Source organism: Hemitrygon akajei, chromosome 7 (genome assembly GCF_048418815.1).
Source record: "Hemitrygon akajei chromosome 7, sHemAka1.3, whole genome shotgun sequence".
NCBI classification, from domain to species: domain Eukaryota; kingdom Metazoa; phylum Chordata; class Chondrichthyes; order Myliobatiformes; family Dasyatidae; genus Hemitrygon; species Hemitrygon akajei.
The window spans coordinates 108,726,390-108,745,568 of NC_133130.1; the positions used below are offsets into that span (position 1 = coordinate 108,726,390).

Genomic DNA, 19,179 nt, shown 5'->3' on the forward strand with positions numbered 1-19,179 from the left:
AAAAAATTGCCAAGAACAATCATGGTCATGGGTAGGGAAAAGAATAAGACCAGCAGTGTGAAGGGGTGATTAAAGACCAGGATCATACGACAGAGCACGTGATACTGATGGTGATGTTGATGAGGGAAGCTGCAACAGCTGAACAAGGGACCAAGGTCTCTGATCATCAGCGTTAGGGGATAAACTATGGGAAGGATTCGGGTTCACGAGCTGGTCTAAATGACGAGGCTAAGTACCAAGTTAGTTGAAATGACTTGCCTTGTTCTGTACTGTGGATGAAGAATATATATTCCATCCTCGTACTTCTCTTCCACAGTGTCCCTGTCCAGATTGGCCAAAGTCCTTGCAGCATGTGAAGCCTGGATAACATGCGGCGATTTCATCACCTCAGCTAAGATACCAATCCATCCTGCAACTCAAAGATCCTTCGCATTGGTTTGAAGATTCCACTCTGGAACTTCCTTGCATCGATAAATACATTCAGTAATGCTAATACCTTCACCACATTTCACAAAACATGCTGAAGAAGCTAACTATCAGGAAAATTGAATAACATTAGCAGCCGTCAATGTTCTGATACATGCGTGTGAGATGAACTTCAATGCTATCAGGAGAAGCCTGACTATCGCACGATCGGAGGAGGAAAACTCCTTTGCTTGCATCATCGGAAACGGCTCTATGTCTATCTTTAATATCTGTATTTTTCCTTTCCAGGGTTCTTTTGAAGACCCTAACGTGGGGTTACGTGCTGACTTCGGTTCTTTGCAGGAATGGGACCCGCTCAAGGGGTCTCACGACTGGTCGCTATTCAATATGCCAAGGACGTGGCCCAGAAGACCTGCACGCCTCGGGGATCTCGTGGCTCTGGAGGTGGGCAGACTCAAGGCTGCTGCTGCAGGAAATCTGTGTGTCGTGGGGGACAGAAGATCAAAAGCAGCGAGCTGGCTGCCGGCTGTGTGCCCAGAGACCCGAGATCTTTGGGCACAGAGCTCGGAAAAAGTGACGCAACTGACTTTTAACATCGTAAATCAGTGAGGTGTTTGTTATGTCTCCCCTCTCGCTGTGAAATGGAGACAGATGAGAGAGAGACAGAGAGAGCCTGTGGTATGTCGAATACCGGGTGAGTGAGTAACCGCAAGCCTGAGTCTTTATTGATGCTTTGCTGCATGCTGGAGTGCCCGGTGGGGGAGGGGGGTCATTGCTTTGATGCTGCCCGTGAGAGGGTGGGGGAAGCTGGAGAGGGGCTTCAGAGTTCTAACACTTAACTCTCATTCATTCTTTCGGGCAACTCCTCGTGGAAGGCTGTGAAGAAAAAGAATTTCAGGATGTATATTGTATACATTTCTCTGACATTAAATGTTCCTTCAAAATCTTTGAAACCATCTGCACATTACAACATGCTGCCACTGTACCTGACTGTCTACACATTACAACACACTGTCACTGTACCTGACTGTCTACACATTACAACACACTGTCACTGTACCTGACTGTCTACACATTACAACACACTGTCACTGTACCTGACTGTCTACACATTACAACACACTGTCACTGTACCTGACTGTCTACACATTACAACACACTGTCACTGTACCTGACTGTCTACACATTACAACACAGTCACTGTACCTGACTGTCTACACATTACAACACACTGTCACTGTACCCGACTGTCTACACATTACACTGTCACTCTACCCGACTGTCTACACATTACAACACACTGTCACTGTACCTGACTGTCTACACATTACAACACGCTATCACTGTACCTGACTGTCTACACATTACAACACGCTACCACTGTACCTGACTGTCTACACATGACAACACACTGTCACTACACCTGACTGTCTACACATTACAACACACTGTCACTGTACCTGACTGTCTACACATTACAACACACTGTCACTGTACCTGACTGTCTACACATTACAACACAGTCACTGTACCTGACTGTCTACACATTACAACACACTGTCACTGTACCTGACTGTCTACACATTACAACACTGTCACTGTACCTGACTGTCTACACATTACACTGTCACTGTACCTGACTGTCTACACATTACAACACACTGTCACTGTACCTGACTGTCTACACATTACACTGTCACTCTACCTGACTGTCTACACATGACAACACACTGTCACTGTACCTGACTGTCTACACATTACAACACACTGTCACTGTACCTGACTGTCTACACATTACAACACGCTGTCACTGTACCTGACTGTCTACACATTACAACACACTGTCACTGTACCTGACTGTCTACACATTACACTGTCACTGTACCTGACTATCTACACATTACAACACACTGTCACTGTACCTGACTATCTACACATTACAACACACTGTCACTGTACCCGACTGTCTACACATTACACTGTCACTGTACCTGACTGTCTACACATTACACTGTCACTGTACCTGACTGTCTACACATTACAACACACTGTCACTCTACCTGACTGTACAATGGCCGAGTGGAGATGCTCATGTAAAGCCACATTTCCGATTGTCCGAATGATGTTCCTTTGAATTTTTTGAGAATCTTGGCGTAGCTGGTAAATTTTTTGGAGCAACTGCAAGCCTCCATTTACTACGATTGCATCGCAGTGGCTGGGTACCTGAAGTTGGGATGGAAATTGAAGAAAAACTTTCACCTCAATGAATACAATAAAGAATAGCAATATGACATAATAGCACATGAAACTGGCACAATCTTCAACTCATTTAACATAGATTTAAGAACAAAAATTTCTGCTCATGTAGTGATATAAGCAAAGATTAGTGTGAAAAATTACATCTTCCTTAGGGGAACAAATTCCCCACACCCAGCTGAAGCATCATTTGAAATGACCTCATGCACAGGCAGATTTGCCCATTAACGAAGGTGATGGCAAAGCAGCAACCAGGACGCAGGGATTCCTTTTAAATAAACTAATACATGGTTATGAACAACATTCAGAGGACAGAACTTGAGTGAAGTAATTTTTTTAAGGTTACTGTAGGATATACTTATCTAGTCATTCACAGAAATGTCCTTCCCTAATTTTCCTTAAGGTGGTGATAGTGAGCCACATTCATGAACGTCTGGAGTCCACACTCTGAAGTATCTCCCAGTCATCTCTCAGGTACCATCTAAAACCTTAATGCATCACATCCACCCATTCCCTTAGCTTGTCCAATTAGTCAGTCTTCCAAAACATTATTCTTGGCAAACTCAACTTGCCTTTTTAATAAATCTTATGGTTAAAAAAAAATCCAGTCAAGATGGTGACAAGCTGCAGTCTCCATTGAGTCAAGGCTCACACTTCGTTGTTTTTAGGCTCGCAGGGATGGTCTTGAAGTCAGAGAGGGGAGTTAGGGTTTAGGAACAGGGATATAGGGGAATTCAAGGTCAGGTTGAAGTCTAGGCCTCAGTTCCACATTTGAAGGCCAGCAACATGAACCTGTGACAATGGACATCCATGGTTAGGTGTCATGCTGGGAGACCAGCAAGGATAAGGGCTGGTAGCCCCCCCAAGGTCAACAAGTCATTGGCGGGTTCTGGGATCGGAGTTCTGTGCAGGCAGGAAGCACGAGGGTCAGTGACCGCCTGGGTACACAAGTCGGTGTGATGAATTGAGGCCTAGCATTCAGGGTCTCATCATCACCGAGTCCAGAGTTTGAGGCCTAGAGTCAGAGTCTTCATTCATTGTCATCAGTGTGTCCTGGGGTTGGTACCAAAAGGTCGATCAGAAGTCCAGAAGGCAAGGCCCGCTGGCCAAAGCTCTGGGCCTATAGGCCCACTGGGCAAGTCTAAGGCCCAATGTCTACAAGCCCTCTAGAGGCTGAAGGCCTGGGTAGGAGGACTGTCCGTGTGAGAGTGTTCGTGGGTGCCTAGTGAGGCAAGGGGTTTTGTTCTGCTGCTGTTGTTCTGTGGTGAACATGCTGTGTTGGTGATTAACACAAACAATGCATTTCATTGTATGTTTCGATGCACACATGATAAATAAATAAATGAATTTTAATCTGTCGGCTACTCCTGACTAACTTGTGCATCTCTGATCTTATCTTCAGGAGCACGGATATTATAGAATGCTGCTGCACATCTGGACCAAATGTAAGGCAGTCACTCAGTCATGAGGCAAATAATCCACCCATTTAATCCCATAACGTGCCATCTTTCCAAAATGCCTTCGAGCAGGGCCACTGAAGACGAGATTTCCATTCCACTGCAGCCACCGAGCACTCCACCTCCTGTCAGGTTTAAACCTGTGACAGTACATACAGATCCTCCTGAGAAATGAGGTGGGCAAGTGGCAGAAGTATCTGTTGGTGAGCACTTTGGTTCCAGCGACCATAATTCTATCAAACTTGGAACATTACAGCACAGTACAGGCCCCTTGGCCCACAATATTGTGCCAGCCTTTTAACCAATAAGATCAATCTAACCCTTCCCTCTCATGTAACCCTCCATTTGTCTTTCATCCATGTGCCTATATAAGAGTCTCCGGAATGTATCTGCCTCTACCACCACTTGTGACAGTGCATTTCATACACCCAGCACTCTGTGTAAAAAAAACTACTTCAGAACCCCCCCCCCCCATGTGTTTTTCCAATCACCTTAAAATCATGCCCCCTCGTGTTAACCATTTTCACTAATTGGAAAAAGTGCTGGCTGTCCAATCTACCAATTGGTTCTTATCATCTCATACACCTTTTTATCAAGTCACCTCTCATCCTCCTTTGCTTCAAAGAGTAAAGCCCTAGCTCCCTGAACCTTTCCTCATAAAATGTGCTCTGTAATCCAGGCAGCATCCTGGTAACTCTCCTCTGCACCCTCTCTAATCCAGGCAGCATCCTGGTGAATCTCCTCTGCACCCTCTCTAATCCAGGCAGCATCCTGGTAAATCTCCTCTGCACCCTCTGTAATCCAGGCAGCATCCTGGTAAATCTCCTCTGCACCCTCTGTAACCCAGGCAGCATCCTGGTGAATCTCCTCTGCACCCTCTCTAATCCAGGCAGCATCCTGGTAAATCTCCTCTGCACCCTCTCTAATCCAGGCAGCATCCTGGTGAATCTCCTCTGCACCCTCTCTAATCCAGGCAGCATCCTGGTAAATCTCCTCTGCACTCTCTCTAATCCAGGCAGCATCCTGGTAAATCTCCTCCGTACCCTCTCTAATCCAGGCAGCATCCTGGTAACTCTCCTCTGCACCCTCTCTAATCCAGGCAGCATCCTGGTGAATCTCCTCTGCACCCTCTCTAATCCAGGCAGCATCCTGGTAACTCTCCTCTGCACCCTCTCTAATCCAGGCAGCATCCTGGTAAATCTCCTCTGCACCCTCTGTAACCCAGGCAGCATCCTGGTAAATCTCCTCTGCACCCTCTGTAACCCAGGCAGCATCCTGGTAAATCTCCTCTGCACCCTCTGTAACCCAGGCAGCATCCTGGTAAATCTCCTCTGCACCCTCTGTAACCCAGGCAGCATCCTGGTAAATCTCCTCTGCACCCTCTGTAACCCAGGCAGCATCCTGGTAAATCTCCTCTGCACCCTCTCTAATCCAGGCAGCATCCTGGTGAATCTCCTCTGCACCCTCTCTAATCCAGGCAGCATCCTGGTGAATCTCCTCTGCACCCTCTCTAACCCAGGCAGCATCCTGGTAAATCTCCTCTGCACCCTCTCTAATCCAGGCAGCATCCTGGTAAATCTCCTCTGCACCCTCTCTAATCCAGGCAGCATCCTGGTGAATCTCCTCTGCACCCTCTGTAATCCAGGCAGCATCCTGGTAAATCTCCTCTGCACCCTCTCTAATCCAAGCAGCGTCCCGGTGAATCTCCTCTGCACCCTCTCTAATCCAGACAGCATCCTGGTCAATCTCCTCTGCACCCTCTCTAATCCAGGCAGCATCTTGGTGAATCACCTCTGCACCCTCTCTAACCCAGGCAGCATCCTGGTAAATCTCCTCTGCACCCTCTCTAATCCAGGCAGCATCCTGGTAAATCTCCTCTGCACCCTCTCTAATCCAGGCAGCATCTTGGTGAATCACCTCTGTACCCTCTCTAATCCAGGCAGCATCCTGGTGAATCTCCTCTGCACCCTCTCTAATCCAGGCAGCATCCTGGTAAATCTCCTCTGCACCCTCTCTAACCCAGGCAGCATCCTGGTAAATCTCCTCTGCACCCTCTCTAATCCAGGCAGCATCCTGGTGAATCTCCTCTGCACCCTCTCTAATCCAGGCAGCATCCTGGTAAATCTCCTCTGCATCTTCCACATCCTTCCTATAACGAAACAACCAGAACGGAACCCAATGCTCCAAGTGTGGTCTAACCAGGGTTTTATAGAGCTGCAACATTACCTCACAGCTCTTGAACAATCAGTTTTAATGTAGTAATGACGCAGGATATAACTGGTTCACAAATTAAGGGGATTGGGGAAGAGCAAATTTTGGAGCCATTGAGTGAGATTGTTTGAAAGGAAAGGAGTGTGTCAAATGGGAGGCCTTTAAAAGTGTGACGTCTGGAGCTCAGGGTCTGTATGTTCCTGTCAGAGTGAAGGACAAGGCTGGAAAATTATGAGGGCAAAAAGAGATTATGAGAGAGATACTAACGAACAGATCTCAGATAGTCAGGATGCACAACCACTCCTCCCTCCCCATCGTCCTCGCCACAGGTGCCCCCCAAAAGGCTGTGTGCCAAGTCCTTTGCTGTACAGACTGCTCACACGTCTGCATGGCCAAACATCCGATAATCACGTTGTGACACAACTGTGGCAGAGCTCATCACCAACGACAACGTAACGGCCTACAGAGAAGAGCTGGAAGTCTTCAAGACCTGGTGCCAGGCAAGTAACCTCTTGCTTCATGTCAACAAGACAAAGGAGATGGTTATCAACTCCAGGAGGGCTTGCACCGCTCACACCCCCCCTTTACATCGGCGGAAAGTGGGGGCAGGTTCAAACTCCTGGGAATGCACATCACTCACATCCTCTCATGGACCCAGAACACATCCTACACAGTCAGGAAAGCTCACCAATGCCTCTTCCTGAGGAGGCTGAAGAGAGCTGGACTTTGCACATCCATGCTCATGTCATTCTGCAGAGGCACAATAGAGAGCGTCCTCACAACAAGAGTCATCGCTGCTTGGTATGGAAACAGCACTGTGGCAGACAGGAAGGCTCCACAGCGGGTAGTCACTGCACCACCAGCACCGGCCTACCCACAGACAGAGACAGAGGTGTCAGAAAACAGCCAGTAACATCACGAAGGATTCAATCCACCCTGCCGTAGACTCTTTGCACCCTCCCATCAGGGAGGAGGCTACATAGCAGCCATGAGGACTTTCCCCACCCAGTATGGCTGATCAATACCTATTCCCACTAAATCCTCTCCTCCACACCCCCCCCACCACTTTATTATTTCCTGTTAGTTACCTATTGTATAGGCACACCTGTGCCTAGTGTCACTTTATGGACATACAATCAATCAATGCATATAGGCTACCTTGTATTTACATTTATGGTGTTTATTTCATTATCATTGTGCTCTTTATCTTTTGTGCTTTTTTGGGTGTTGCATCAGATCTGGAGTAACAATTATTTCATTCTCTTTTACCCTCGTGTACAGGAAATGACTTTAATCTTGAATACAGCTGGTAAGATGAGGTGAAACCCCAAGACATCCTATAGGGGTAAAAGGGTGGCTAGGGAGAGAATAGGTCTGATTAAAGGCCGGCACTGCTGTCAAGGTGTGCAACCAAAGGAAATGGGTGAGACTTTTTTTTGGAATATTTCTCTTAGATTTTTATTGTGGAGAAAATGATGGAGCTAACAAGGACGTTGCCTGGATTGGGGAGCATGCCTTATGAGAATAGGCTGAGGGAACTCGGCCTTTTCTCCTTGGAGAGACAGGGATATGAGGATGAGAGACAGTGGAGCTTAGTAAACTAGAGGGCTATAGGTAAGCCTAGTAATTTCTAAGGTAGGGACCTTGTGGGAAGCTAAAGGAGAAATTGTGATGCCTTTACAAGGATTTTTGCTTCAACTCTGACCACAGGTGAGGCTCTAGGGGAACTGGAGGTGGGTAATGTGGTGCCATTGTTTGAAAAAAGGCAGCAAACCAAACCAGGAGACTACAGGCCAGTGACTCTGACTCTGGTGATGGGTAAATGACTGGAGGGGGTTCTGAGGGCTAGGATCTACCAACAAACTGCCTGATTTGGGGCAGTCAGCACAACTTTGAATGGGAAGTCGTGTCTGACAAATCCCTAGGGAGTTCTTTGAGGAGATAACCAAGAGGGTGTTTGAGGGTAGGACAGTGCCCGTTAGAAGGCCTTTGACAAAATTCCTCATGGCAGGCGAGGTTGTAGATTAGGTTGCATGGGATCCAGGGGAGAGAGTGGTTTGACTCAGTGGTCGGAAATGGGGTTCAGGGCTGGTTGTCAGATTAAAGGACTGTATCTACTGGTGTGCCACAGGGGACCTTCGTTGTTTATAATTCATATGAACTATTTGGATGTGAACATACAAGGCATGGTTAGTAAATTTGTGGACAATACTAAAGTGGGAGTTGTAGATAGTGTAGAAAGTTATGAAAATTCATAGGGATATCTTGAATAGCTAGGTACATGAGCTGAGTATTTGCAAATGTTTTTCGATCCAGATAAATGTGAGTTGTTGGACTTTGGGAGATCAAGCCAGAATAGAACTTGTACCTGGATAGAATCGAAGAGCAGTGGGGGGGTGTTAGGACACAGAGTGAACAATGCGTGGAAGTGCATTGTTAGCCAAAAGCAGTGTCACACTGAGACTGGATGGTGAAGAAGCTGTTTGGCACACTGGCTGTTATCAGTCAGGGCAATGAGTATCGAAGCTGGGAAGTTACGTTGCAGTTACAAAAAGCATCGGTGAGGCAGCACTCGAAATACTGGGGACAATTTTGATCACCCTGTTACTGGACTGAAAACAGCACGGAAATCATTTACCAGGATGTCGCCAGATCTTGAGGACCAGAGTTATAGAGAAAGGATAAACAGTTTAGGTCTTTATTCTGTGAAGCATAGGATAATGAAGGGAGATTTGATAGAGGTATATAAAATGATGAGGGTTATAGATCGGGTAAATACAAGCAAGCTTTTTCCACTGAGGTTGGGTGAGGTTATGGGTTAAAGGTGAAAGGTGAATTGTTAAAGGGGAACGTCTTCACCTAGAGGGTGGTGAGAGTGTGGAACAACCTGCCAGTAGAAGTAGTCGATGCGAGTTCGATTTCAGCCCTTAAGTTTGGATAGGTACAATTAGAGTAATTTGATTAGTAGTTCAGCACGGATTAGATGGGCTGAAGGACCTATTTCAGTTCTGTAACTCTGTGTATGAGTGGCTGCTTAGACTAGGACTTCATTCCCTGGAACGTGGCAGATTGAGTGGTGACCTGACAGAGGAAAACAAGTTCATGAGGGGCACAGACAGGTTGAAAGGCATAGTCTCTCTCCCCCCCCCCCCCCCCACCCCCGCCCACCACTCCAGGGATGGGTACTGAAAACAAGAGGACAGAAGTTTAAGATCAGAGACATGAGATTTCCAAGGGATGTCAGGGCAGCTTCTTCACACAAGGGTGCTGTGTATTTCGGATGAATTGCCAGAAATAGTACTTGAGGTGGGTACATTACCAACATTTAAAAGTTTCATTTCAATAGCTCTTCACTCAACACTGGAACATCTGGACAGTGAAGATGTATATATCAGGATGCTCTTCATTGACTACAGCTCTATCAATACTATCATCCCCTCAAAACTAATCAACGAGCTTCAAGACAACACACACAAAATGCTGGAGGAACTCAGCAGTCCTGGCAGTACCTATGCAAAAAAGCACAGTCGACGTTTCAGGCCGAGACCCTTTGGCAGGACCAAAACATCGACTGTACTTTTCTCTACAGATGCTGCCTGGCCTGTTGAGTTCCTCCAGCATTTTGTGCGTGTTACTTTGATTTCCAGCATCTGCAGATCTTCTCTTGTTTGTAATAAGCTCCAAGACATTGGCCTTAATATTGCATGTGCAACTGGATTCTCTATTTCCTCACTTGTAGACCCCAGTCAGTTCAGATTGGCAACAACATCTCCTCCACGATCTCCATCAGCACAGGTGCACCACAAGGCACAAGGCTCAGCCCCCTGCTCTGCTCATTTTACACTTATGACTGTGAAGCTAAGAATTTAAGTTTGCTGACAACAGCACTGCTGTCGGCAGAATCAAAGGTGGTGATGAATCAACATACAGGAGGAAGTTTGAAAATCTGGCTGAATGGTGTCTCACTCACTGTCAGCAAGATCAAGGAGCTGATTATTGACCTGAGGAGGAGAAAACCAGAGGTCCATGAGCCAGTCCTCATCAGAGGTGGAGAGGGCCAGCAACTATAAATTCTTGGGCATTATCATTTCGCAGGACCTCCAAGGCCCAGCACAAAAGGGCAATTATGAAGAAAGCACAGCAGTGCCTCTACTTCCTTAGGAGTTTGCGACGGTTCGGTATGACATCTATGGATGTGTAGTGGAGGGTATATTGACAGCTGCATCTCAGCCTGGTTTGAAAATATCAATGCCCTTGAATGGAAAATCCTTCAAAAAACAGTGGATATGGTGCAGCCTGTCATGAGTAAAGCTCTCCGCATCATTGAGTACGTCAACAAGGAGCATTGTCGCAAGAAAGCAGCATCCATCGTCAGAGACTCTCACCACCCAGGACATGCTCTCTTCTTGCTGCTGCCATCAGGAAGAAGGTGCAGGAGCCTCAGGTTCTGCAAAAGTTATTACCCCTCAACCATCTGGCTCTTGAACCAAAGGGGATAACTTCACTCAACTTCAATTGCCCCATCATAGAAATGTTTGCACAACTTATGAACTCATCTTCAAGGACTCTTCACCTCACGTTCTCAATATTCATAGCTTATTTATTTATTATTATTTCCTTTTGTATTTGCACTTTGTTGTCTTTTTGCACTCTGGTTGAATGTCCAAGCTGGTGTGGTCTTATATAATGACCATAATAGAATCAAAGTACATTTATTATCTAAGTACAGTATGTACGCAGTATACAACCTTGAAATTCGTCTTCCCCACAGGCAGTCATTAAACAAAAGACCCACCAGGAAACCAACCTGCTCAAAAAAAATCACCAAACATCAAAACCCCCTCCCCCACGCACACTGTGGATGTATCGAGTATGCCCGCAAGAGTCGTAAGTGTGAAGTGAGTAGATTGGGGGGCTAAGCCTTGTGCCTTGTGGTGCACCTGTGCTGATGGAGATCGTGGAGGAGATGTTGTTGCCAATCTGAACTGACTGGGGTCTGCAAGTGAGGAAATCGAGAATCCAGTTGCACAATGCAATATTAAGTATGTTGGTGGTAGCTATTCAAAGACTTCTTCAGATTGGCCTCATTGAGACCCCCCACATGACGTTTAAGGCATCATGGTGGACTGTTTCATGCCTGCTGATCACAGTGCTCAGCTCCTCCGATGCCTGCGTAACGTTGGCTTGAGTTGGAATGTGCACCGCTACCACAACGATGGTGGAAAACTCCCTCAGCAGATAAAATGGATGACATTTAGCCACTGGATCTCCCAGGACTGAGATGGAATCATCACATCTGTGCAACATGATGAAGCATACTTCCCCCTCTACCTTTAGAAGACTCAACTGAACCATCTTTACAACAAAGCCATTGGGTATCCGAGATGGCAGAGCGGAGCCATGTTTCAGTGAAGCAAACTACACAGCAGTGCACGATGTCCCTCCAGCACAGCAGTCCTGCCCTGAGGTCTTCAGTTTTATTTTCCACAGACTGTACGTTCACTAGCAAGGTATTCGGGTACGGTGGTCCAAGGCCTCTACATTTTAATCGTACCTGTAGACTGATGCACTGTCACCGTTTCCATTTTCTTAGAAGACATTCTGCAGGGCTTGTCAATTTTGGGTATTGATAGATTTGTTTTTAACATCTAAAAGCTATGTTGCTTACTGAAGTACCACAGCTGTGAGTTTGGATTTCAGCTGCAGTAGTCCTAAGCAGGAATATCTGATGATTCCCAGTGGAGCTGCATGCAAAGCATTGCCACATTTCAGTGCCATCTTTACTAGATTTATACTTCAGTACAAACTTCTGTGGCAGAGAAATCCACAGATTCACCAACTACCAAGTGAAGAAGCCCGTTTGCTGAGACTGTGGTCCCTGGTTCTAGTCTCTCCAGCTAAGGATAACATACCCACTGTATCTGACTTGTCCGCTGCATGTCCACTGCATCTGACTTGTCAAGTCTTGTCAAGGTACGTTTCAACAAGTTCTTCTCTCATTCTTCTAAACTAACCCAGTTTCTACTCATGTAGAGACTTCGTGCCAAAGTCTTCAGCACACATAAGAAAATCTTGTAACTTGCTCCTCATACTTTAACCCTTTCATTTCTGGTGAACATCCTCACAATGCTAGCACATCTTTTCTTAGGTAAGGGGCCCAAAACTGCTCACATTACTCCAAGTGCAGTCTGACCAATGTCTTATAAAACAGTACCAAGTCCATACCACCTCTTAGATAATAAGGAGGGCAAAACTGGACACACAACCGCAGAATTGGTTCAGAGATTTCACTGGATGAACCTTTACCTCAGAATGTTTAGCTAGAGCTTGCAGACAAAACGATTCAACCTTCTCACTCGGGACAGTGCTTAGACTCTGTGCATAAGGTAGGCCATTTCCTCCGAAGCACCACAGGCCACCCTAGAACATAATGCAATAATGCAAAGTAAGCAATGGCTTTTCACAGCAGCTTAAACATTCAGAGGAATTTATAATGATGTTGTATTGTCAAATATCGCTGTATGGTAGTCAGATCTATGTACAGCTTTCGGCTGGAAATGGAAGCGAAGGGAGTTACAGACAAAACACAATGTCATTCTCAGCATGATCTGCTTACTAAAGCTTTGAAAGATGGATACACTTAACAAGAATTGTGAAATAGTGATTTCAAGAGGAAGAAAAGTCATAAACATTGAACAAGTGAATAACACTGATGGACAACTGGTAAAGAGCACAAACACCACAACTGCCAACTCCTCTGGTCTGCTACATAACTATTTGCAATCGATGACTGATTTGTGACACAGTCGGTGGGATAGCGACAGAGGACCAAATAATGGAGCCCAGCGGAGAAAAGGTGGCTGTTGATTGAACGAGACGTGCAAAAGCAAAATCACTGTAGATGCCGGTAGGCTGCTAACACTTCTCCCAGTCTCCACCCACACAGAGACCTTCCCATCTCGTTCTGTTTCCAATTCCACTGCAACCTCTGTATCACTGCAGACTTGCATTATTTTTAACTCACTACCATTTAAAAAAACAACTCATGGCCCTGAAACATTAACTCTTATTCACTTTCCACAGATTCCTGATCCGTTGAGCATTACTGTCAGTTGGCCTACTCCTGCTCCTATCTCTTATGTTCTTATGTTATGTTCAGCTTTCCACCATTTGAAATCTTGAGCTTCTCCGTACTTTCTAGCCACATTTCTCAGACAACCTTAGCCCTTCATACTTAAGCTATTATTTTTATTTCCCTAAGCCAGAGACCTTAGTTCCATATTTAAGTAAACCAGACAGTATTATAATTTTCACCCCCTACCACAAGACTGTTAATTATTACTTAACCTTGTCATGATATATAACATGTAAAACTAAAGCTCGTAACCCTGTTAGTTTTTCAACCTAATAATCTGGGAAATTATTTTGAATGGATTCCATAAATTTGCTTGCCTAGACGTTACTACAAAGTTGCTTTACTCTTCATATGATGATTAAGCTTCCCATGACGACTGAACTACCGACAATATCCTGACTTACATTGACAGTTCAGGCTACCGCACTGCAGATGACGCTCGTTTCTTAGTCCTGCTCAAACCGACTCTACATCTTGACTTTCAGATATTGGCCCTTACTTTCTAGATGCCAACGTGGGACTGGATAATTTGGGCTTACCCTTTGTGCTGACAGAGCCTGATTGCTCTCCCGTAAAGCCAGTGAGGTGAAGTATTGCACACACTGATCCACTTCAGCCTGTGGCAGGGATGCCAACAGGTTTCTTAGTTCATCTTCGATGTACGAATCCTACAATATAGAAACCGAACAGAACAGTCTAAATACAGAAACATTTTCTTAGCTTTCTACTTGTCTTCACCTCTTTAATGTTTCATTTATACATCTTACCCGCATGTTCATTTCGATCATCTGGACAACACAGTAACAACGGGAAGTACAGTGACAATCAGAAGGACGGCGCACCAGTGACTTCACTTTGTTAGGAGGTTCAGCTTGTCTCTGAACACTAACACATGTCTACAGGTGTACTGTTAGAAGTATCCTGACTGGTTGCATCACGGTCTGGTACAGCACTTTGAATGTGCAAAAACGCAAGAAGCTGCAGAGAATAGTGGACTCAGTCCAACACATCATGGGAACATAGCTTCCCACCATTGAAAGTATCAACAGGAAATACTCCCTCAAGAAGGCAATATAATCAAGGATCCCCACTACCCAAGCCCATCATCACACAGGAGACACTGAGGCCTGGAGCACCAGATCCACCAAGTTTAAGATCAGCTACTTCCCTTCAACCACCAGCACAACTCCAATTCCAACGTCAGTATAGCAACACTTCGATCACTTTGCACTAAAATAGCCTTTGGTCTTTTTTGTTCTGATTGTGTTTTTTCTTGTAAAGACTCTCTATAATTTACAATATACTGATTATTTGATGCTAATTGCCTGTAACACAGCTGTAACTAGGCTCATTATTACACCCGTGCATACGACAACAAACTCAACCTTGTAGCTCCCACATTCTTGACTACCGGTAACGTGTGAAATTTCCGTACTCCCCCTACGCCTGTCTGCGTTTCCTTGGATGCTTCAGTTTCCTTCCAGATCCCAAAGACATGTGGGATGGTAGTTCAAAGTAAAATTAGTATCAAAGTATATTACCATATACAGTGGATTCTGGTTAATTGGGCCATCAGTTAATCAGCGCAGCTGCTTATTTGGGACAACTCTTAAAGAATAAAAACTAATCAAGAAAATAGACCAGATTCCCTTCATTTATTTGGGACACCACGCCACTTTGTGAGGACAGGAGACTTGTTGCCAAACACTTCCCCACTCTCACAATGGCCACTCCAGTTAAACGTTCTTTCTTTCTATTGGCTCACTCCCGACGAGACTTGCAGTTTTCAAACAGATGCACACCGAAAGATGTCGACGTTTCACTCGCTACTTCAGTGACTCTGTTAAAAGAGGTTAAAATATCCGCAAATACCCCCGCAGACTGATATGAATAGCTCTAAGGAAACCTATTCATTTGATAGCTTTACAAAGGTTGTACCTTGATTTGAATCCCACAGTCACGGACTTCAGTAAGGAGTGGGACCAAGGAACTGATTGTGGACTTCAGGAAGGCGAAGTTAGGATAATATGCACCAGTCCTCATTGAGAGTTCGGTGGTGGGAAGGGTGAGCAAATTCAGGTTCCTGGCTTCCAGCACCTCCGAGGATCTGTCCCGGCTGCAACACGTTGATACAATCACAAATAAAACATGCCAGTGGCCCTACTTCATTAAAAGTTTGAGAAGGTTTTGTACATCAAAGGTTCTTGCAAACTTCTATAGATATGTGTTAGACAAAATTCTGAACAGTGGCATCACAGCCTATTACAGAGCTCCAATGCACTGGATCCCAAGAGGCTACAGAGGGCTGGGGTGCCAGCTCCATCACAAGCACAATCCTCCCCACAGAGGACATCTTCAAGGTGCAGTGCCTCAAGGCAGCATCCATCAAGGACTCTTCATCATCTGAGACAAGCTGACTTCTCGTTGCCACCATCTGAGAGGAAGCAGAGCCTGAAGATCCACACTCACTGATTCAGAAACAGCTTTTACCCTCCCCCATCATCAGATTTCTGAACAGTCCCTATTATTCCTATTTTTTGCAGCTTTTATTTATAATTTATTGTAATTGTATTACTTTGGACAAAAATACAACACACTTTGCATCATATAAGATAGAGATAATAAACCTGGTTCTGATCTCCTGGTTCATCCGTGATTTCTAGTTTGGGAGCATCTGGATTGACTTCTTTAGGGCACAGTCCTCTACAAACTTGCTGGTAAAGTCATGATTCCTTTAGGTTGGGTGCTGAGTCTTTAAATATGGACCGGTCTGTTGAGTCAAAAGAGTCACATCTAAGCTCATCTGTTTGCTCACACCAACACCGAATGACTTTCTAAACTACATCCTCACGTTTTAGTTTCTGTTTGTAGACAGCACAGGCTGGTGGTCTGATTTACCAGTGTGTATGTGGGGTCGGTTCGATGGGCTGTGTAGGGTGCTTAGGCCCCTGGGTGGACAGAGACGTGCTGGTGGCATTTTGTAACACTCTTGAAGTGGCCTGGTTGAAGTCACCAGCTTATGATGAAGAGGGCCTCAGAGTAAATCATTTTAAAGCTGTTGATCACAGATAAAGATACTGAAGCAATGCTCAACACAGAGCAAGCACACCAGACTGCCTCCCTAACAAGTACACCACTCGGAGAAACTTTGACAGCAGATTGTTGTTAGGAAATATATACACTGATTACCCACACTGAGCATTTCGACGTGGCTTTTTTTAAGATTAATTAAAAAGGAAAATGATTTAAAGAAATTAATGGCAAATGTATTACCCTGAATCACTCAACATTCCAGGAACAGCCTCTAACCCTCTACCAGTTTCTGAATGGACAATAGACCCACGAACACAAACTCAGAAATTTTTCTTTTCTTTTTATGTGTGTACACACACACACACACACACACACACACACACACACACACACACACACACACACACACACACACACACACACACACACACACACACACACACACACACACACACACACACACACACACACAGACACAGTTGCCGCAAAACAACAAATTTCATGACATATGCCAGTGATATTAAACTCGATTCTGAAAATTATGTCAGAAGACTAAATCCTAACCAAGTTGGAGGAACCTATTTAAAATTCGTAACTCGTGTTGTCCCTACACCAAGTTTATCTTGCTTTAGAGGATGGAGTAAGACCCGACAACTCCTTTATGCAGGCCATTCTGTTGTGTAATGTGCAAAGGCAGTGATGGAGCAAGGTTAAAGGCTAAATCAGCTCAGTTAATGCAACCTTTAACAAAACAAAGACAAGATGCTTCAAATAAGCATAGAATAAGGAAAGCCAACCAGGAACGTGCTAGAAGAATGAAGTCTGGCAGGAACAAAGGCATGGATTGGAGTTTCCAGGTCAGGTGATATTACCAGTGTGGAAATGGACACCCACAGAGTAACTGCATGATTCAAACATCCACACCTCCATTTCTGCACCACGCCATGGCTACTTTAACTTTAGATAAGAGGGAGAAAGAAAACAAAGTTTTCCCAGTTCAAGTTCAGTTATCATTCAACCATACAGGAATACCCATGAATACAACCAAAGGAAACAGCGTTCCTCTGGGGCCAAGGTGCAAAACACAGTACCGACAGTCACACACACACAACACATATCAGACAGCAGTTAAATAATCACACAAAAAATAATTCTGAAAAAAAAATCGTTTCCAGTTGCTGCCGGACTTGCTGTGTGTTTCCAGTGTATTGTGCTTTTATTATAGAAGAATAATAGATTTTTTTCCCAAGTTCAGTTTGTTTCAGTTCACACAAATCTTTTTGAAGAGCAAATATTAACAAACTCATCAAACTGTTGCCTTAATCTTCTATTGGCTGAGGAATATCAATTATAGAAATCCAAAAGCAACATCTTCAGAAGTAGATGCTGATATGAAGAGCTCATTCCAGAAAAAATAAATCACCCGACTTTATAACAATAAAGCTATTGACTATCCTGTCCCAACTATCACCTATCTGGAAGCATCAACATCCTGCAGAAGGAAAGCTTGCATGAGTACCAACCAACTCACACAATCTTTTATAACAAGAATTGTCAGATGCACTTATACCAGAACAATGTTGTTGATCTAAAGCAGCTTTTCTGAAACTGCCTCTGGTCCAGATATGGTGCTGCTTCTGTTTGGCCAGTAATGCTCAATGGGACCACAACTTCACCATCAGTGTAACTAACAGTGAATAATCAGTAACATGCAATGTATTTCAGATTTACCAACCTCAATTGACTTTGGTAAAGGAGGGCGTAAAAAGAAGCGGAGATCAATGTCTTTAGATCTGGCTAGCCCTATGCAAGTTTTCTGATCACATGCCTGGGCCACAGTTCTGTACTGATAATCTGTAAATGAAGAACATTTATCCAGGATTAACAGTAACACTTGGAGTGTTGGCATTTCATTATTCACCACAGACTGAACTTTTACAGTTAAACAGTGACCATTTATAGAGCAGAGCAAATCACACAGCTTTTCTGTGCAACGTATCACCTGTTATTAGGAATCAAACAGCATAGGAGGGCATTCAGGTAATTCAGTCTAAGTTGAGCCTTTGGAAGAACTTCTTTCTACATGGTCCAGCAAATTTTCCTATTTGGGATATATCCTGCTCACACTACTCTTTCTGGCAAACTGCCAATAATAACCATCCGAAGTACGGTGTGAAAAATACCACTCCCCAGCACTTTCTTTCAGACATTAATCTGTGTCCTTTGCTTGCTGACTCCACTAACTGTACCCACTGCTGCAAATTCCCTCAAACTGGATCTCCTCCATTAGATCACTGGGTCTCACAAATGAACTCTTCTTACCCCTAGCATCGCCGAGTGAATGACAACTGATCCATCACAGGCAAAACCTTGCTGACCACTGAGCGCAGCCACAGAAGGCAGCATCAATCAGCACGGACATCCACCATCCAGACCATGCCCTCTTCTGGCAACTACCATCGGGAAGAAGGTAGGTCCCACACCACCAGGTTTAGGAGAAATTATTACCCTTCACCCATCAGGCTTCTGAACCACCGTGGACAACTTCACTCGCCTCAACTCTGAACTGATTCCACAACCTACAGACTCATTTTCAAAGACTCTACAGCTCATGTTCTCAGCATTATTTATTTATTTTTTATTTGCACAACTTGGTTTCTT

At 44.8% G+C, this 19,179-nt stretch overlaps 1 protein-coding gene and 1 long non-coding RNA gene across 5 annotated transcripts in view; both read right to left on the reverse strand.

Annotated features, from left to right (window-relative positions):
- The window catches only part of serac1 (serine active site containing 1), a 55,338-nt gene that overhangs the window by 17,304 nt on the left and 18,855 nt on the right, over window positions 1-19,179 (reverse strand). For all 4 annotated transcript variants that reach the window (XR_012099678.1, XM_073051684.1, XM_073051685.1 and 1 more), the window contains 5 exons: window positions 18,254-18,372; window positions 14,025-14,153; window positions 12,657-12,770; window positions 2,487-2,649; window positions 259-409 (listed from right to left, as the gene is read on the reverse strand). Coding sequence is in view for 3 of the 4 variants with exons in the window: in XM_073051684.1 (XP_072907785.1) it covers window positions 259-409; window positions 2,487-2,649; window positions 12,657-12,770; window positions 14,025-14,153; window positions 18,254-18,372 (676 nt within the window). In the remaining variant the exon portion in view is untranslated. The remainder of the gene's footprint in view (window positions 1-258; window positions 410-2,486; window positions 2,650-12,656; window positions 12,771-14,024; window positions 14,154-18,253; window positions 18,373-19,179) is intronic.
- Window positions 1,309-2,482, reverse strand: LOC140730791 (uncharacterized). Its single transcript, XR_012099679.1, has 3 exons — window positions 2,418-2,482; window positions 2,031-2,348; window positions 1,309-1,738 (listed from the first exon to the last, which is right to left on the reverse strand). It is a non-coding gene; the product is annotated as an uncharacterized lncRNA (long non-coding RNA).